The sequence below is a fragment of the Telopea speciosissima genome, chromosome 3, assembly GCF_018873765.1.
Source record: "Telopea speciosissima isolate NSW1024214 ecotype Mountain lineage chromosome 3, Tspe_v1, whole genome shotgun sequence".
Lineage (NCBI taxonomy): Eukaryota > Viridiplantae > Streptophyta > Magnoliopsida > Proteales > Proteaceae > Telopea > Telopea speciosissima.
Window position 1 is genome coordinate 21,944,757 of NC_057918.1, and position 17,765 is coordinate 21,962,521.

Sequence of the window (17,765 nt, forward strand, 5' to 3'; positions counted from 1 at the left end):
CGGCAAAGTGAAGTAAAATGAAAAAAATTAAAATTAAAATTAAAAAACTAAAAACTGGAAAGGAGTTTCCTAGATGGGCAAGTCTATAAGGGTTTCCTAAATGGGCACTATTTTTCCACATGGCAAGTCCAATGGGGCTCAAATTTTGTGGATCAGAAAACCTCAAGGTCCCACGTTGACATGTCAAGTTTCAGCTTAAACAGAGTTGGCCATGTAGCAAAATGAAGAATTGAAAAATTAGGGACTAGGAAAAGAGTGCATTGACATACATGGGAGGATAATATATGATTGAATTTTCATATGAGATTAGGCATGTGGCTAATCCAGGCCATTTACTCCATATTGACAAACTTCACTTCCAACCAAATGACCCAAGATAAGACTACATTTTACAGCGGTAAGCTTTCTCCAAAATATAACAAAGGTCTAACCACCCATTGTTTCGCCAGTTCAACAGCTTCTTGATTCACCACTCTCAGCATCGAAGTGCATGATCAATTCATCCAGGTTGCAGAAGATCAATTGAATCTCATCCAATGAGAGAAATGCCCATACTCCAAGTCAATGCCTTCTATACCGTTAACAATGTTGGCCTAGGCCGGCTGTAATTAGTCGGGTTAGGTTGAAAGTGTCCATCCAATTGGTCTCCATGTACTTGAGGGCAGAGACTTAGTATGAGAATGCTTGGGCTTGAATTACGCAATGCAGCTCTTGGCTCAAGCTAATATAAGGTAAGATCAAGAATGGCTATTAAGCATCACCAATAGTCCCTGCAAGAGCACTGCCCATTCTTGAAATGATGCAAGCACTTTGGATCACTCATATAAATTTCACGTCCATATACCAAAGAGAAAAGTTTTGCAGTCCTATGGCAATCTCTACACAATCGAAGGTTCTTGACAATTCTTATACTTTTAGATGAATAGGGAGAGCCAATGAGGGCAGAAGCAATTGCAAGTTTCTCACTGTGGATCCCAGCAACCTCTTCATTCTCTTCTTCCTCGATGCAAAGTTGTGTGTCATGAGAATCGGGAGCTGCTACCCTAATTTTTTCTGCTATACAACTTAACTGAGAATACAAAGAATCTGAATTTGGCATAGATTGATCACCCGTGATAAAAGTATGCATTGTGTTCTTGATTTCAATCCAACTACACCCAAGAAATCTGGTTGTCCCATTTATCATTTTAGGCTTTCTCACTTTTGAAGTATCTTCAGACCTTCCAACTAAAGCATATATCTGTGATACTAACCTGTAATTCAATGAATTCCCAGGTTCCAATTTCATTAAATGTTCTGCTGCATGTACTGCCAACCCAATAGTGCCATGAACCCTACAAGCTGTAAGAAAGGCATCCCAAACAGTGGCGTCAGGTTCACTGTCCATTTCCTCGATGAACTTGGTTGCTTCGGCAAGTCTACCTGAGCGACCAAATAGAGTTACCACAGCTGAAAAATGTTCTAAGCTTGGTGAAATCTGATAATTATCAATTATGCTAGAGAATATTTGCTTCCCTTCATCCACCATTCCTTTCAAACCATGTGCTAGAATAATATTTGTAATAGTTCCCCTGCTTGGATTGAGTCCAACCTGTCTCATCCGACCAAAGAGATCAATTGCAATATCAGGAAGACCATGTAAAACATAACCAGAAATTATCGAGTTCCATGAGACGATATCTTTGGATGACAGATCCTCAAATATGGCCCTCGCAGAGACCATGTCCCCTGAATTGGCATAAGCATCTATCAGAGAATTAGCAAGTGAAAGCTCGGAATTCAGATTTTTACGCAAGATGCAACCATGTATCTCTTTCACCTTTTTCAGTGCTACCAAATTTGCAAAAGCTGATAAGATGCTCAACAAGGTCACTGAGTTAGGTGGAACTTGGAAAGATTGCATTTGCTGGAAAATTCCCAGAGCCTTGTTTGTGTGCCCATTTTGGAGCGAACCTGAAATAAGCAAGTTCCATGTCACTGTATTCTGCTTGATCATTCCATCTGTTTCCATCCTCTGAAAGAACTCCATGGCCCGATCCTCATCTCCATTTTGAATATGGCCTGAGATCATAACATTCCATGTGACAACATTAGGCTGTACTCCAGAATCCTGCATCAAGACAAAGAGATCATAGGCTTTGCCACAGTACCCAGATTGAGTGTACCCTCCAATCATTGAGTTCCATGTGAAAATATCTTTTTCTGATATATTATCAAAGACACACTGAGCAGCCACAGTTTTCGAACATTTGGAGTACAGGTCAATCAGAGAATTTCCAAGAAGTACATCTCCCATGTATCCTGTCTTAATTCCAATAGAGTGAAGTTGCTTCCCTTTCTCTAAAGCTTTCAAAGTAGCACAAGCTGAAACTGCACTAGCGATAGTAACTGCATTTGGTTCAATGCCAACCAAAATCATTTCTCTAAACAATTCTAAGGCCAACCTTTTCCTGTTGTTTTGTGCATAACCTGAAATCATAGATGTCCAAGTAAAAACATCGGGAGTCATCCCTAAAATTTCCATCTTCCTCATCAGTTCCATTGCGAGGTCACAGTCTCCAGATTGGTTATAACTGGCAATCAATATGTTCCAAGTCACTAGACCTGGCTTTACTCCCTCAATTTGCATCCTATCAAACAGCCGGAGAGCTTTTTCATTGTTTCCACTCTGGCAATACCCAGATATAATTGAATTCCAACTCACCATGTCCTTCTTATCCATCTTCTCGAAAAAGCTTCTGGCAGAAATCAATCTACCACACTTGGCATACATTGATAGTAGAGCATTGTTAACATGGACACATGAATCCATCCCACTTCGAATTACAAAAGAATGAATCAATTCCCCTGACTCAGCATCCCCTGAGTTTGCACAAGCTTGTAGGATCTTTGGCAACAGAAATTCATCTGGGAAAATCCCATCTGCAGTCATCCAGAAGAAAAGGTCTATAATTTCCTGCCATCTCCGTTCTCGAGTATATGCACCTATCATGGTGGACCAAGTAAACAGATTTCTCTCCAGCATTTGATCAAATACTTGACGGGCATCTTCCAAACTCCCACACTTGGCATACATACCAACAAGTTTGGTCTCAATGAAGGGGTTCAACTCCCTAACCAACCCAACTCTGGCATGGAGCTTACGGCCTTGATCAATCGAATCCAAATCAATACAACACTGAAGTAAAGAGATATAAGTTCCGGGTTTCACCTTGACCCCAAGTTTGGCAATGGAATCGAGAGCAGCTACTGCTTCTTTGAGCTGCCCAGTTCTGCATAGATGATTCACATGATGTTCTGTAATTTTCTGGGTTGGTCTTGGTGCAGCTGGGGTGGAGGTTTTGGCGAAAGAAAGAGAAGATTTTATGGGTTTTGAAGAGAATTCAGTTGGGATTTCATGTTTGAACAGATCAGCACTCGGGGGCTTCGATTTGCAGGCGAAGATGGAATCCATCAGCAAAATTGATTTCATTTCTACACTTTTCTTTTTTTCTGTTTTGAGTTGGCAAGATAAGTGAAATTGATATTATCTATTGGACGAGATAATGACTGTTATTGGCTGAGAGAATCGAAAATTGGTGTATGGGCCCATTGGGATTCATCCACGCCACTGCCACTGCCACTGATAACAAATTTATGAATCCTGTTGATAGTTGAGAAAGAAAAAAACCAAGAGAATTTTGTTTTAGACAGTAAACCAAGAACTCAATAGCAGGGTTTAAAAAATCGGTGAATAGGATCGGGAATCGGCCCTGGCCAATTTCGATTTCTGCCATTTCAGGCCGACTCCTGGGTTCTTCAGACCATTCGGGCCTGATCAGAATCGATCGATCACCAATTTCCGGTTTTAAAACCTTGGCTCACAGGTGCATGACAGTAAAGGTGTCAAAACCTAGGCCGAACTATTAAGACTGATCGAAAACTCGGATCAAATCGAACTATTCTTTATTAGATTGATTTTTGGACGGAGTGTGACAGGATCGATTGAAAATCGGATCGATCAATAACAAATCAAAAACCGAAAATCGAACCAAATGAAATTGAAAAAAAAAAAAACCCATTGAGTTTAAGGTTATGAATAGGTGAATTGATTATCCATTGATTTCAATATTAGTGAGCAAATTTCTGATTGTAAAAAAAAGTGTTTCAAATCAAACTACAAAGTTATGAAAAAGGGAAATTCGTTTGTAACAATGCTACTTTCATTGATCTTCTTGGTTACTATTCAAAATTAGTTGGTTATCAAATAAATGATTTGATAGTAAGATTCATTTTGTGACTTCAATATTAGTTATCTTCTGAGTAACTATTAATTGATTCAATATTAATTATCTTTTTCATACAATTAATGATAAATAATAATATTATAACAATGATTTTGCTACAAACTCTATTTATCCATTGATTTAAAGATCTTTCATTCTTCCTTTTACAATTTATTCGTCTTTATTCGGATTTTAACATGAACATATTTTATTCATGATTGTTTACTTGTTATGATTTGGGAAAGATTTCATTGTGATTCAAACCCGCAAACAAATTGATTTTGAAAAATCGAAATAAATCAAAACTGCACCGGATCGAAAACCACAATTTCTTAACGAAATTTGACACTGAAATCGAACCGAACCGACCGTTTGACACCCCTGGGTCATTGGAACGCCAGACCAAGTGGACGATCTGATCTCATCTCCCCTATCAAATCTCTCGGATTTCTAACCAGACAAAATGAAAACCCATTCTCCCATTGTACTTGGTGGATACTTTGTGGAGAGGACTCTTATCTCTTCTCTGTCTCATTATCCCCTAGTCACGAAACCCTAAATCTAGATTGAAAAACCGAAGCGTCTTGTCTTCTTTATGTTGCTTATGTGTCATTTAAATTCTCTCATCTCATGTTCTTCCGTCGGTTTTGCTCTGCAACGTTTTTGAAGGAGCATTTGTTAGCTTTCCTGTAATGCAGTTGTCCACCATAAATTCAGGGCCTAACTAATTTTTACAAGTTCATCCATGATAGGCGATTCATTCTTCAAAATTCAATCAAGGTATGCGGTAAACCCTCTATTTTATTTGGCTTTTAATTGTAGGGAAATTAATTTTTTCAACATATTGAACATATATGGCCGTAAATATTTGAATAGCTAGTACTAAGTATTTGTATTATGTATTAGCTTTGAACACTTCGTATTGACTTGTCCTAAAATAAAAAAATTTTACTCGAAGCTAAATAATTGAAGAACAAGTTGATACATGGGGGCTAGGTTGGCTCGTTTTATATCGTCGAGCAAGAAAATGTCAAACAAATTATTTTATTCAGATCCTTACTGGTGGTTTTCCCATGCTGTGGATTCTCTACCAGTGGTTAGAATCTACAATAAATTTTGGCATCATATTATTGAATTTTGAGGTAATGTGCTGCATCTGTAAACGCTAAGGCCCTCGTTGGGAGTGCATAACTTGTTAGGAAATTTTTTTTTTGGGGGTAAAAACTTGTTAGGAATTGGCAATTGCATGATGAATGTGGATATAGGGGATTCATTTTCAATGAACACTACCCGCATATAAAACAAATAAAAGACATGCTAGTTATACTCTAACTGCAATTGTGTCAAAGTTCTTCTTGTATTCATAAAACTGTGTATAACATAATTGTATCTTTTGAGAATGACCCAACCTAGTTAACCTTCGGCTACAGTTGTGGGATCAGTGATTCCCTTGTGCTAAGCCCATGTTTGTGACATTGTGAGGAATATCATGGTAGATTAAAGAGACTTTTGGTGGGGAATTTTCAATCTGAGGTGGTGATGATATCCAAAGAGGATGGTGTGTGGACTTTCCACCAGGATGTACGGGCTGAATGAAAACTCAAAAAGCATCAATGGAGTGAGTTGGAGGCTGCTAGAAGTCAGTGTGGAACTATTAGGGCAGGGTGGTGATTTTATGTGCTGTTAAGGTTTACTGAAAAGAAAGGGGCCAACAGCTTCAATTATATCATCAGGCATGAAAGGTTTTGACAAATTTTTGAATTGAAATGAGTTAATTCTCTTACTCTTAAAGGACTAAATTCAAATGTTCAATCCATCTGACAACTCCTAGCTTAAAAGAGTTGGACATATTTCTTCTTCCAGTATAGTGGAGGACATTTGTGAAGTGTCCTTTAAGAAGCTCCAATTAATGCTGTTTTGGATCATAAACTTTCTACATGGGGCATGCTAACTCTGACAACGTTTGGACTTTCTAGGCTTGAAATTATGTTGCTGAATTTATGGAGTTTGTTAAGAGGGTGGAGTGGTGGGGGACGGACATGGTCTAAGCTTTTGATAGCATATGTTCCAGATTAAACTTAAGAGACTGAAGGAGAATATCAAAAGATGCAAGGTGAGGTGGCTGGTGATGTCAACAAGAGGCAAGAAGACTTTGAGGAGGCTGGTGGATAGCAAAGAGGGGATGACTATTTCTCAGGGTTGGGTTATATACATGTTGGACTTTTGATCCCATGGGTTTCCAGGGTAATAGGTCACTTTTATGGACCTAAGGTATGGGTAACAAGGTTGCATACGGGATTAGCTGTTTTAATTCCTTATTTAGTTTTATTTTATGTAATTAGTGGTCATGTGATCACTTAAGTGATCATGTGACTATTTAATTATTTTGTAAGTTGGGCTGGATTAGGATTTAGGAGTCTATAAGTCCAGCCATGTTTGGAGTCTATTTCCTTCATATTTCAGTTTAGGTCACCTAATAGGTTAAGGATTGGGTTAGGCCTTTCCTTTTGAGTGCAGGAGTCTTTTGAGTCTTTTATATAAGGTTGTAAAGGGGACAAGCATTGAACACGAATTTTGATTAATGAAAAGTTTTTTGCTGCTCTTCTTCTCCATTGAAGATTGTTTTGTGTCTCAAGGCTGGTGGGATTGGTATTTGGTCCAATCGATATCTTGCGGTGTGAAGCCCGGGTGGTTCCTTTGAGGCCCTCCTTCAAGTTCTGATTTTTTTATTCAAGTTTTCATCTTCAAACAAGCTGCTGCCATGGGATCTCTGCAACAACAGGGAGTTGAATCATCCCCACCCCAACCTTTCTTCTTCTAATCCTCTAAACCACTAAACCCTAGCATTCCCCCCCATCTCCAAACCTGTTTTCCATAACCTAATTTTCTTTCCAGACCAAACCAACCTTCAAAACCTGCACATATTTGGATCAAATACTCCCCTGCCCCATAGGAGAACTCGTTCCAAGTTTCTACCCAATCCACCCATCCTAGACCCTAGATTCCATGATCTTCTTTTCAAATACCCCAAAACTTAAACCCAACCTGTTGCTTACATCCGGTGTTTCTCATCCTGAATTACCTATGCCTTATGAGTGAAGATGGAGAGTCTGTTGACCATCTCTTTTTTTTTTTTTTAGGCAAAGGCCTGCACAAGGGAAGGAGAAGAACCCCAAGAAACCCCAAGAGGCTAAAAAAAAGGGGAACGACATAATTACAACCTGACACACAGACTTAATTTCAAGGAAGCCCACTTTTCCATGGTTAATTTTCTTGGCAAAGGTCATGGTTACGAATATTCATACGTAGAGGCAAAAGCTTCTCGTTGTTGGGCAAGGAGAAGTTCCGGGGGGGCCCGCTTTTTAGGGTAAGGAGGGAAGCTTGTATCTCGTCGGCGGTAGACACAAGGGGGGGATGAAGGACAACAAAGGGCTGGAGGGGATCAGAGGGAGGGAGATGGGCCCTGATCTGGGTTCGGGGTGGTCCGGCGCAGGGGCGTTTTGAGGGGGGCAGAAATGGGTGAGCCAAAAAGGGAGGGCTGAGGGAGTTCAGGAGAGAGGATTGCCTCGAGGGCAAAGGGTCAAAGGAATGCATGTGGTGGGTAGGGTTAGGAGGGCTGGGTACTTGATGGGCAAAATAATCTTCATGGGGTTGATAATGTAACACTAGAATTTGAATAGGTCTAATCCCAGGCAAGATCAAATAGAAAACCCTCCAATAAATAAGAAATCATATGAGGGAATCAAGAGAACAATGGGAACTAAAATGAGGGAACAATTTTCTTGGTTGAAGTAACAAATAAGAACCCACAAATTTGTAACCTGTTGAAGCAGCAATGATCTTGATGTGGTAATCTTCAAGAAATCGATGTGACAATCAATTGAAAAAAATCCCAGCAGCTTGTAGCACACTTGATCGATTTGAGCAAAATTAGGGTTTGGATTAAATAACTGATGGAAGGGGATGGGGGGAAGGAAATGGCTATCTCAGCCTGGGCATCTCACCCATCCTATCTCAGGATTTTCGCAAGGCTCAAGCCAATAGTTCATTAATCAAATTCGTGTATAATACTGGCCTCCCTTACAAACTTATATAGAAGACTTAAAAATAGATTTAGACACTAAAATGGAAAGGCCTAACCTTATCAGTAACTAATAAGGTAATCTAAACTGACTAGGAAAGTGAAATAATAAAGAAAACAGCCTCAAAATAGGACTCTAACTAAACTAATGAAACAAATCCCGTTTCCCTACTTTCTACCCATATTTTAGGCTCATTAAATTGGCCAATTACAAAGTAAACCCATGGGATCAAAGTCCCAATACAAATATAACCCAACCCAAAGCTTATTTCAATAAAATAAGCCCTCTAAGTGACTTATCTACATCAATTGAGACCCATTGAGATGGGGAGAATGGCTCAATAGGCCTAAGTGTAGGGCTTGAAGATTGGGACCAGAGTCAGGGGATGGGATAGTAGAAGCAGAAGGCCCATCAGGGGGGATGAAATAGGGCACAAGGGAAGAGTTGTGGGCCCCATCAAAGTAGGAGACGAGGATATATGAAGAATCGTGGGTAGGGTGGAGTATCGCGCAGGGGGCGGGATTTTGCCAAATTAAGCGGAAGGTGGGGTAAGGGAAGGCGAAGCAGCTTTGGGGGGGGGGGGGGAGGGGAGCGGGAAGAGGAACTCTGCAGACGGACATAAAGGTGCGTCAGGCGATGGCGACCAGACGACTGGCAGAGGGGAGAGGATTTGGCAACAGGAGGATCTGTGGTCGTCGTAAAAGGTGGGACAGAGGTGGTGTTAGTAGATAGGGATGCATTAGGCGACAGGAGAACCGAAAAATTTGTTTGGACCAATGATCCCTGAAACGAGGGGATGGATCGATAGGAGGGAAGGGGCAGCAAAGGTCTAACCACGCAGAGGGGGGAACCCGAGGTCAGTTTGTCTTTCAAGCATCTGGTTCGCCGTCGCCGGCTTTTGCTAGGAGAGCGATGGTCGATGCAGGGGGAAGAGCCATGGATGGATGAGGGAGCAAGGGGAGGGTAAATGGAGGAGAGACAGTTGCTAGGGGCTGGGCCATCAGCTCCAAAGGCCAACAGAGGATTAGCAGGGGTGTCAGTAGTGGAAGAGGACTTGGGCATACAGAGCTTGGAGTCGTGTCCGAAGACCTTGCAAACCTGACATAGAGGTAGCCATTCAAAGTGGACTGGTTGTTTGAATGAGTGACCCTCATCAGTGATCACAATAATGGAGGAGGCAGAAGCTTCTTCATTTGAAACATCAACACAAAGCCTCGCAATTGCTAGACGGTCCATAATATTGGTGTGACCATCAGTGTAAAGAGGTTTGCTGACTACCGACCACATGATGCTGAGAGCATCTTCGCTCCAGAAATGAAGTGGCATCCCAGGGAGGGTGATCCACAAAGGAATGGAGGAGAGGTGGACATGGTGAAGGTGGAGGAAACGATCCCATTGCCGAAGGAAAATTGGTTTCCTACCCACTTACCAAGGGCTTCCTTCAAGAGCTCGCATCTTTTCACTTTCGTTGGAGAACTTGAAGATGCAGTAGCCATTATCTAGCAGGTACGCTTCCAACAACCCATGGATTTTTCATTGTTTGGTTAGAGACAATTTGACAATATGAAGGAGGAGGCCTGTTACCGATAAAGAGACCAACCAGAGATTTTTCCATTTCACTGCTTCAACTTCTAGCAACTCCGAAGGGTAGAGAGCAACCTTGGAGGATCTGACAATGGATGGGGGGGAACAAAATGAAGGGGTTGACCCTCCATGACAGTTAGAGGACCTTGATTGAAAAGTGAGCTCGAGGACGGCATGCCAGGAGGTGGAGGGGGGAAGAGAAGAAATAGAGGGAATAGGCGGGGTTTGGAAGGGGGGGGGAGAAGGAAGGGATGGGGCAGACCTGAGTGTGCTACCCATGCTGGCGGGTGCACTCACTGAGGGATCAGGCCTAACGGAAAACCATCCTGTTTAGTCCCCTTCGGTACCAGGTTGAGCTCACCTTCAGTTGAGCTTGCGCCTTAACTAAGCAAGAAGAAAGAAGATGGAAGGTAGAAGAAACAAGGCGAGAAGAAGGAGACGAAGAAGAGAATGAGAGGAGAGATGACAATCTCTTTTTTTATTTCTCCTTAAAACAACGAATTTGTCACCATATTCTAGCTTCCAGATAACACTGGTGGTCTCTAATGATGTGAAGATTTAATATTGTATTGACACTTCAAACCTTTGGTACTTTTGGAGGGAGCATAATGCAAGGCTTTTCCTTGATCACTATATTGTAGTACAGGTGGTCATTAGCAATATTACCACTAAATTTGTCTATTGGGCGGCGAATGATGGCAGTTTTGAAGCATTCCAATAGAATTACTGCACTTGGACTGGGAACATTTGATTTTTTTGGAGTTGTTTGATAAGCCATATTGCTATGGCTACCTCTTCTAGGAGTAGCAAACTGAATTTTTATTGGTTCATTGGGGTGGATCCTTTAGTGGATGGGCCTTGGTGCAACGTTAACATCAGGTTGTGGGTTCGAAACATGGAAACAGATTCTCTGCGAAGCGGGGTTAAGGCTGCGCACATTTGTCCTTCTCAGACCCTGCAGTAGCAGGAGCCTCGTGCACTGGGTAGCTCTTTTTTTTGGGGGGGGTCCTTTGGAATTGGGGAACTGTTACACTGTGGAGTATTGCAGTTGTTGAAGGGAGTCGGGTCAAGTAGCATTGATTTGTTTGAAAGGTGGGATTGGAGTACATTGTTAACAGAGGATATGATCATTTGATAGTGAAGGGATATTCTGGAAATGTCATCTGGTGATGAAGGACAGTAGACTCAAATTTTCCCATCCTGGGTGAACTGCTCATTTCACTGGAATTTGAGGTGTCATTGAGTTGTTGGTTGACTTAGCAAAGCGGGGAGTCACGTTCTAGAATTTGTTTCAGAACTTGTCTTCCAATGTAATGTAGTTGTCTGTTTGTTCTTGTTCCTTTGCAGTCGGGGGATGATATTGGTCCTCTGTATCCCCAATTAGGGGGTTTTTATTCTTTTCTTTCCTGATTGTTGTTTAATATTTCTTTTCTTATCTAGAAAAGTTAAAGGATGGAACTGCTTGAAATTTGATGCAACATCCTAATTGTGGGACCTAAAGGTAAGTTTTTCCTCTCTCACCCCCTTCTGGAGTCGTGTAGAAGATTTTGCTTGTCGTCAAACTTAGTGAATATGTAGATCACTAATCTTTCTGCAGTGTGCCATTCATTTAACATAACTACACTTAAACAAACACTTGGAAACTGGTTGTTTAATTGTTCTCCATTTCTTCACACACAAAAATGATCTCATTTGATTAGATTCTGGTCATTGGGATTATTCCAGATGATCTATTCTGGATGCTGACCATTTTTTACCCTGCATAAAGGATGAAGGGTATGAAGGATTGGACATCCCAGTTAGTAGCCAAGTCATTGCTCTTGTCAAGACCACCATCATTCAGTGGCAGTTTAGTTGTTGAGGAACATTTGGATGAAGAGTTTGATGGTCGAGGTATGATTATTTCACCTGTGCCTTTTTCCTTTTTGTTGAAGCATTATTAGAATACTAAGCATGGAATTTTGCTCCCCTTTATTTTTAGTAACTTCAATTTTTTTCTGGCATGGTTGTATCGGTGTTAGTTAATTGTAATTGTTTATTTGGATTTCCTATTCAGGGAATTTATGTCTTTCAATTGATAGATTACATAAATAATCCGCCTGACAAACTTCAATTGATGACTAATCATCTTGGAGTATGTGTAAAGTTTCATATTTTGGTGTTGGTTTAATTTGTAATGGTCATAGGTACATTAGCAAAGAAGCATATTAGTCTTTTATGATGTGAGGAAAACTTGTAGAAGGGAGCATTGGGAGAACTTGCACCTCATACTGATGCAGTTAAGAACTTAAGATTGTCCAATTGGTCTTCAAAAGACTTTATTTTGGTCTATGGTTGGGTTTTATGGACCCTGGCTTTTTTATTTTTGGGTTTATTGATGTAATGGGCTGAAATATTAAACTCAATAGCAGGACTCTTAAGAGTCCATGACAATTGTTATTTTATTTGTTTGTCCATGTCTAGAGTCCACAATCTAGGAAGTTATCTTAGCTATCTAAGAGTTTTATTGTTTGTTATTTCAGGTTAGTAAGAGTTTTATTAATTTTGGTTGTTTATTTAGAGTAAAGAGTGTCTAAGAGTAATATGTAGATGAAGTTCAACCACTCTACAGTTGGATCGATGATAGGCCAACAGTAGGTTCCAGCAACAATGATCTCTAGTTGAATGATGAACAAATCAGTAGTATTTTCCAGTTTATAAATCTTCTAACCAGCTGCAACAATGAAGCTTTGATTGTATTTTAGATGAAGATTAACTCACGGCATAATATAATAGAAAGTAAGAGCAAAACAGAAAAACAGGTAAGGGAAAGAAGGATAGAAGGAGGGGGGTTGGGGATAGATGGCTATCTCAGCCTTGGGCCTCTCACCCACAGCTATCTCAGCTGTTGAAACAAAGATCTCTCTCAGATCTCAAGCAAGCAACTGCAATTTTCATTGATTTGAACTGTAGAATATTACAACTGATGGCCCCTTTATATAAATTGGCCAGGCTTCAAATAAATAGAAAGTTGAAATTTAGAAACTTACAACCAAAAGGAAAGAACACAAAATTAGATAGTACTCAAAATAGGAAACTACTTGCCTAACTTCCACTTATTAAAACAAAGACTTACTAAAAACTAACTTGTTGCTTGTTGAACAATCAATATAGGAAATAAAAATAGAATCAAATCAGCCTTCTAGAAGCTGTACCGATCTCCCTTCCTTGCTGCTGACTTGGTTTCTAAATAAGAAAAAAACAAGGGACAAATTTGATCTTCAACTTGGTCTTCTAGAAGGATTTACACCAAGACAATTTGGCTGTGACACTGTTCACGTGAACACTAACTCGTGGCAATTTTATTTTGTTTTTGGGCATAAAGGAATTTTATAGTTGAGTTTTGATTTAGGTGTGGTTTGGGCTATAGTTTGATCCTTTCTTTTTTCCTTTTTCTTTTAATCATGTTTGAAATTTATTGAAACAATTTATATCAGAAATAAATTTCTGACCATAATACTCAGTGGTCCGAGGATTATATTTTAATTTCAATCTTTAATTTAAAGTTAGAGCAGAAATAGGTTATGGAAATTTTTTTGCTGGATTCAAGGAGCTTTGTATCTAGTCTTACAAGTAGAATTTGGTTTTGAAGGACTTATTCTTCTTCATATTATTCATTGTTTTGGTTTCAAAATTATTTTATTACCATGCCTATTTCTGTTTTCAAATCCTTGGCATTAATTCGATACCTAGCATCCCACCACCATAACCTTCACAGATCATACATTCTGTCTCCAGCAGGCTGTTAGGACACTCCTACAAAACCTATAGACCACATGAGAACTCTGTCGTTTCTCTGCGACTCTGTCCAGATTCTGATACTCAACAACTTTCTTTTCTTTCCATAACCTAGGTTTATTCCTTTTTTTCTACAATGTTCCCTCTAATCATCCTTGTTTGAATTCCCTGTTCAACTATTGTATGATTAATACCTGACCTGATTGCCTGAAGTTGCTTCCTTTTGTTTGCCCTACATCACATTTGTGAAGGCTTGTTCTCTTCCTAGTTAGTCTTGTGTTAATATCCCTGTCAAATGGGCCCTGAGGTGTATCAAAGTGTGTCCACCATGATATGTGTTAAGTATTCCTTGTCCTTCTTGAATCCTAACTACCCATTTCCTTTGGAACATATTTCAACATGGTTTATTGATGAAAAGAATCCAGCCACAGTATGTGGGTGATGTCCTCCATGGGTGGCAATGGTATGGTTGAGTAAGTTACCATCACCTTTTTTTTTTTTTTGGGAACATTCAAAAAATTAAATTGGAAGTTGTTTTCCAAATTGGTTTAATGCTTTTTATTGAAATAAGTTTGTTTTTCTGTGCCTATACAATTCTGTGTTGGTTTTGATATGATTCCTGTAAAACATTCTTTATTGAAACAAATGGAGCCTTAAGTAATGACTTTAGAATGGTCTGTTCACTTCTTTGGGTTTAGTTACTTATGAAGAAGTTTAGGGGATCTTCAGATATGCTTTGAGTTGTTTTTGTTTAAATTTGGAAAGAACAGAAACAGTTCTTTTTCCCTGTTTTGAAAAAGAGAAACGTATCCAAACAGTGCTGGGTTGAAATTGGTCTTACAAGCACCCCCCATAATAAATAAAATAAAAAAACACTTGTCTGTGGACAAATGAAATTTGGTTTGTTGAAAGATCACTTATGCAAACTGGGGTATGTCTTCTTGGAGGCCATGGCTAAGAATTACCTTCAACAAGCAGTTGGGATGTCAAGCCTGAAAAGGGTGTGTGTGTGTGTGTGTTTCTGATGAGCATTCTACTGTAAAAAGATCTAAAACGCAACATTTCGAGAAAAAAAAGAGAGGACTTGGGGTGGTTAAGATAGAAAGACAACAATGAACTTGTTGTATGGGCTAACCTCCACTGAATAAACTCTAAACCAAGCAAATCGGATGTAATTTTTCCCATTTTAACTGCTACTGAAGACAGGAGTGGAAACCCCAAGCTATTGCAGAGGAAAAGAAATACCTATTCTTGGCTGGATTTAATAGCTACTGGGTACCATTTTAGGGCTCCAGATGCATTTGAATTGAATGTTGCATTGTGGGTTGAGCTTGTTCTCAACTGATCACTTTTATCCAATTTCTTTCTTCTTCTACTGAGCACATTTCTACCAATAATTTAGGTTCAACTTCTACTGCCAGTTTGTCGGCAACATCAGTGTCAACAGATGCTTCTCCTCGTCCTTCCAGTACTAACGAGGAAGCTGAGATTCCTTCCCTGCAGCAACATGGTGAGGTTGAGGATTCTTGTCAATCTCATCATAACACAGATGGTAGAAAGTTGGATCCATTGGCTAATATTGAAGCACTCCAAATCAAATTCTTGCGCCTTTGCCGACGGTTTGCACTATCATCAGACAATCTCATGGTTGGACAGGTCTTGTATCGGTTACATGTAGCAACTTTGATACGAGCAGGAGAGTCAGATTTGAAAAGAGCTAGTCGTACGAGTGATAGGGCTAGATCAATAGCAGCAGAGCAAGAGGCAACTGGCCAACCGGATTTGGAATTTTCTTTTAGGATACTTGTGCTGGGGAAAACAGGGGTTGGCAAGAGTGCAACCATAAATTCCTTTTTTGATCAAGAGAAGGCCATTACCAATGCATTTCAACCTGCCACTGATTGCATCCAAGAAGTTTCAGGGATTATCAATGGGATGAAAGTAACCTTCATTGATACCCCAGGTTTCTTCCCTTCCTCTACAAGTAATGTACGCAGGAACAGGAAGATCATGCTTTCTGTGAAGAGGTTTATCAGAAAATCCCCTCCAGATATTGTTTTATATTTTGAACGCCTAGACCTCATCAACATGGGTTACAGTGATTTCCCCCTCTTGAAGCTTATAACTGATGTTTTTAGTCCTGCAATCTGGTTCAATACCATCCTAGTGATGACTCATGCTTCTTCTGCTCTTCCTGAAGGACCTAATGGGTATCCAGTCAGCTATGATTCATTTGTGGTTCAGTGCACGAATTTGGTGCAACACTATATACACCAGGCAGTGTCTGATTCAAGGCTTGATAACCCTGCCCTATTGGTGGAGAACCATCCCCACTGTAAAACAAATATATTAGGGGAGAAAGTTCTACCAAATGGACAAATTTGGAGGTCTCAGTTCTTGCTGTTATGCATATGTACCAAAGTGCTTGGAGATGCTAATACCATATTGAAATTTCATAGTGACATTGAAATTGGACCAGTAGGTAGTACACGGCTGCCATCTCTCCCCCACCTACTCTCATCTCTTCTTCGGCCCCATTCTGTAGCTAGTACAGTTGGCATGGATGAAGAAACGGAGGAGATTCTAGACATGGAGGATAAAGATGAATATGATCAACTACCACCAATCCGCATCCTGACAAAATCTCAGTTTGAGAGATTAACCAAAACTCAGAAGGATGACTATCTTGATGAGTTGTATTATCGGGAAACCCTTTATCTGAAAAAGCAATGGAAAGCTGAAATCCGGAAACGGAGAGAAAGCATGCTTCCCAAAGATGAAACCTCTGTCAGTGATGATAATTTTGATCCCCAGGAGACATCTTCAGAGGCTGTGCTGCTGCAAGATATGGCGATCACTCCAAGTTTTGACTCTGATTGCCCTGTGCATAGATACCGTTGCCTTGTGACCAGTGAGCAGTTGCTTGTGCGACCTGTTCTGGATCCTAATGGTTGGGATCATGACGTGGGTTTCGATGGTATTAACTTGGAGACTGCTGTTGGCATAAGAAGGAATATCCAGGCCTCCGTTTTGGGACAGGTGAGCAAGGATAAGCAGGATTTCAATATTCAAACTGAGTGTGCTGTGGCGTACAAAGATCCAAAGGGGCACACTGCTAATGCGTGTCTAGATATTCAAACTTCCGGTAAAGAGCTAGTTTGTACAATTCGTGGAGACACGAAGTTGAGGAACTTGAAGCACAACATGACCGGTTGTGGGTTTTCTATGACATCTTTTAGGAACAAATATTATCTTGGTGCCAAGCTAGAAGACAGTGTTTCAGTTGGCAACTGGGTGAAATTTGTACTGAGTGCTGGCCGCATGGGGGGTCTTGGTCAAGTGGCTTATGGGGGAAGCTTCGAAGCAACTTTAAAAGGAGGAGACTACCCAGTCAGAAATGACAAAGTAAGCCTTACGATGTCAGTTCTCTCTTTTGACAAGGAGATGGTCTTAGGGGGTAATATTCAGTCTGATTTCCGCATTGGTCGGAGTACAAAAATGGCAGTTAATGCAAATTTGAACAGCCGGAATATGGGGCAGATTTGTATAAAAACAAGTAGCTCTGAGCAGGTTGGGATACCTCTGATTGCTGTTTTTTCGATTGTCAGACACCTATTACGGAGAAGGGCAACTGATGAGTTAAGCAACAATTAAAAGGTGAATGCTGGATATGAGATTGTTGTGCTTCCTCCAAAACTAGTTTTCCTGCTTTCAGGCAGTCCTTGTGGTGGCCGATTTATATCATTTAACAAAAGAGATTGACTTGGGGAGAAGCATCTTTGGGCGGTTTGGATGATGGTCACTCGAGAAAGTAATTGGTCTTAGCCTTTTTTGGTTCGCCAGCCATGCTCTATGACCTTGAAAATCATTAGAACGCACTGATCAATTGAGTTTCAGGCTAGGCTAAAGGGTTATGTTTCATGGTAATCCTGAAATAAGTGGGTGGAAACAGGTAATCAGATTTGCTTTATTAACCTTCTCCTCAAAGTATTATGGCTTTCATGCTCAAATCAATACCAGAAAGGAGAAAGCTTTGATCCTCAAAGTCTTTATCTTC

At 40.3% G+C, this 17,765-nt stretch overlaps 2 protein-coding genes across 2 annotated transcripts; one reads left to right on the forward strand and one right to left on the reverse strand.

Annotated features, from left to right (window-relative positions):
* Nucleotides 1-291: 291 nt before the first annotated feature.
* Nucleotides 292-3,641, reverse strand: LOC122654002 (pentatricopeptide repeat-containing protein At1g19720). The gene has a single exon (XM_043847976.1). The coding sequence runs from the start codon at nucleotides 3,470-3,472 to the stop codon at nucleotides 758-760; it is 2,715 nt and encodes a 904-aa protein (XP_043703911.1). The 5' UTR covers nucleotides 3,473-3,641; the 3' UTR covers nucleotides 292-757.
* Nucleotides 3,642-4,810: 1,169 nt separating this feature from the next.
* On the forward strand, nucleotides 4,811-17,765 carry LOC122654003 (translocase of chloroplast 90, chloroplastic). Its single transcript, XM_043847977.1, has 3 exons — nucleotides 4,811-5,045; nucleotides 11,700-11,824; nucleotides 15,111-17,765. Exons 1-3 carry the CDS (start codon nucleotides 5,011-5,013, stop codon nucleotides 17,360-17,362), a joined length of 2,412 nt encoding a protein of 803 aa, XP_043703912.1. The 5' UTR covers nucleotides 4,811-5,010; the 3' UTR covers nucleotides 17,363-17,765.

Coding starts and splice junctions, on each gene's coding strand:
- LOC122654002 (XM_043847976.1), bottom strand. CDS start 3,472: ATGAAATCAATTTTGCTGATGGATTCCATCTTCGCCTGCAAATCGAAG.
- LOC122654003 (XM_043847977.1), top strand. CDS start 5,011: ATGATAGGCGATTCATTCTTCAAAATTCAATCAAG. Junction 5,046..11,699: donor TTCTTCAAAATTCAATCAAG/GTATGCGGTAAA, acceptor CCCTGCATAAAG/GATGAAGGGTATGAAGGATT. Junction 11,825..15,110: donor TGAAGAGTTTGATGGTCGAG/GTATGATTATTT, acceptor CCAATAATTTAG/GTTCAACTTCTACTGCCAGT.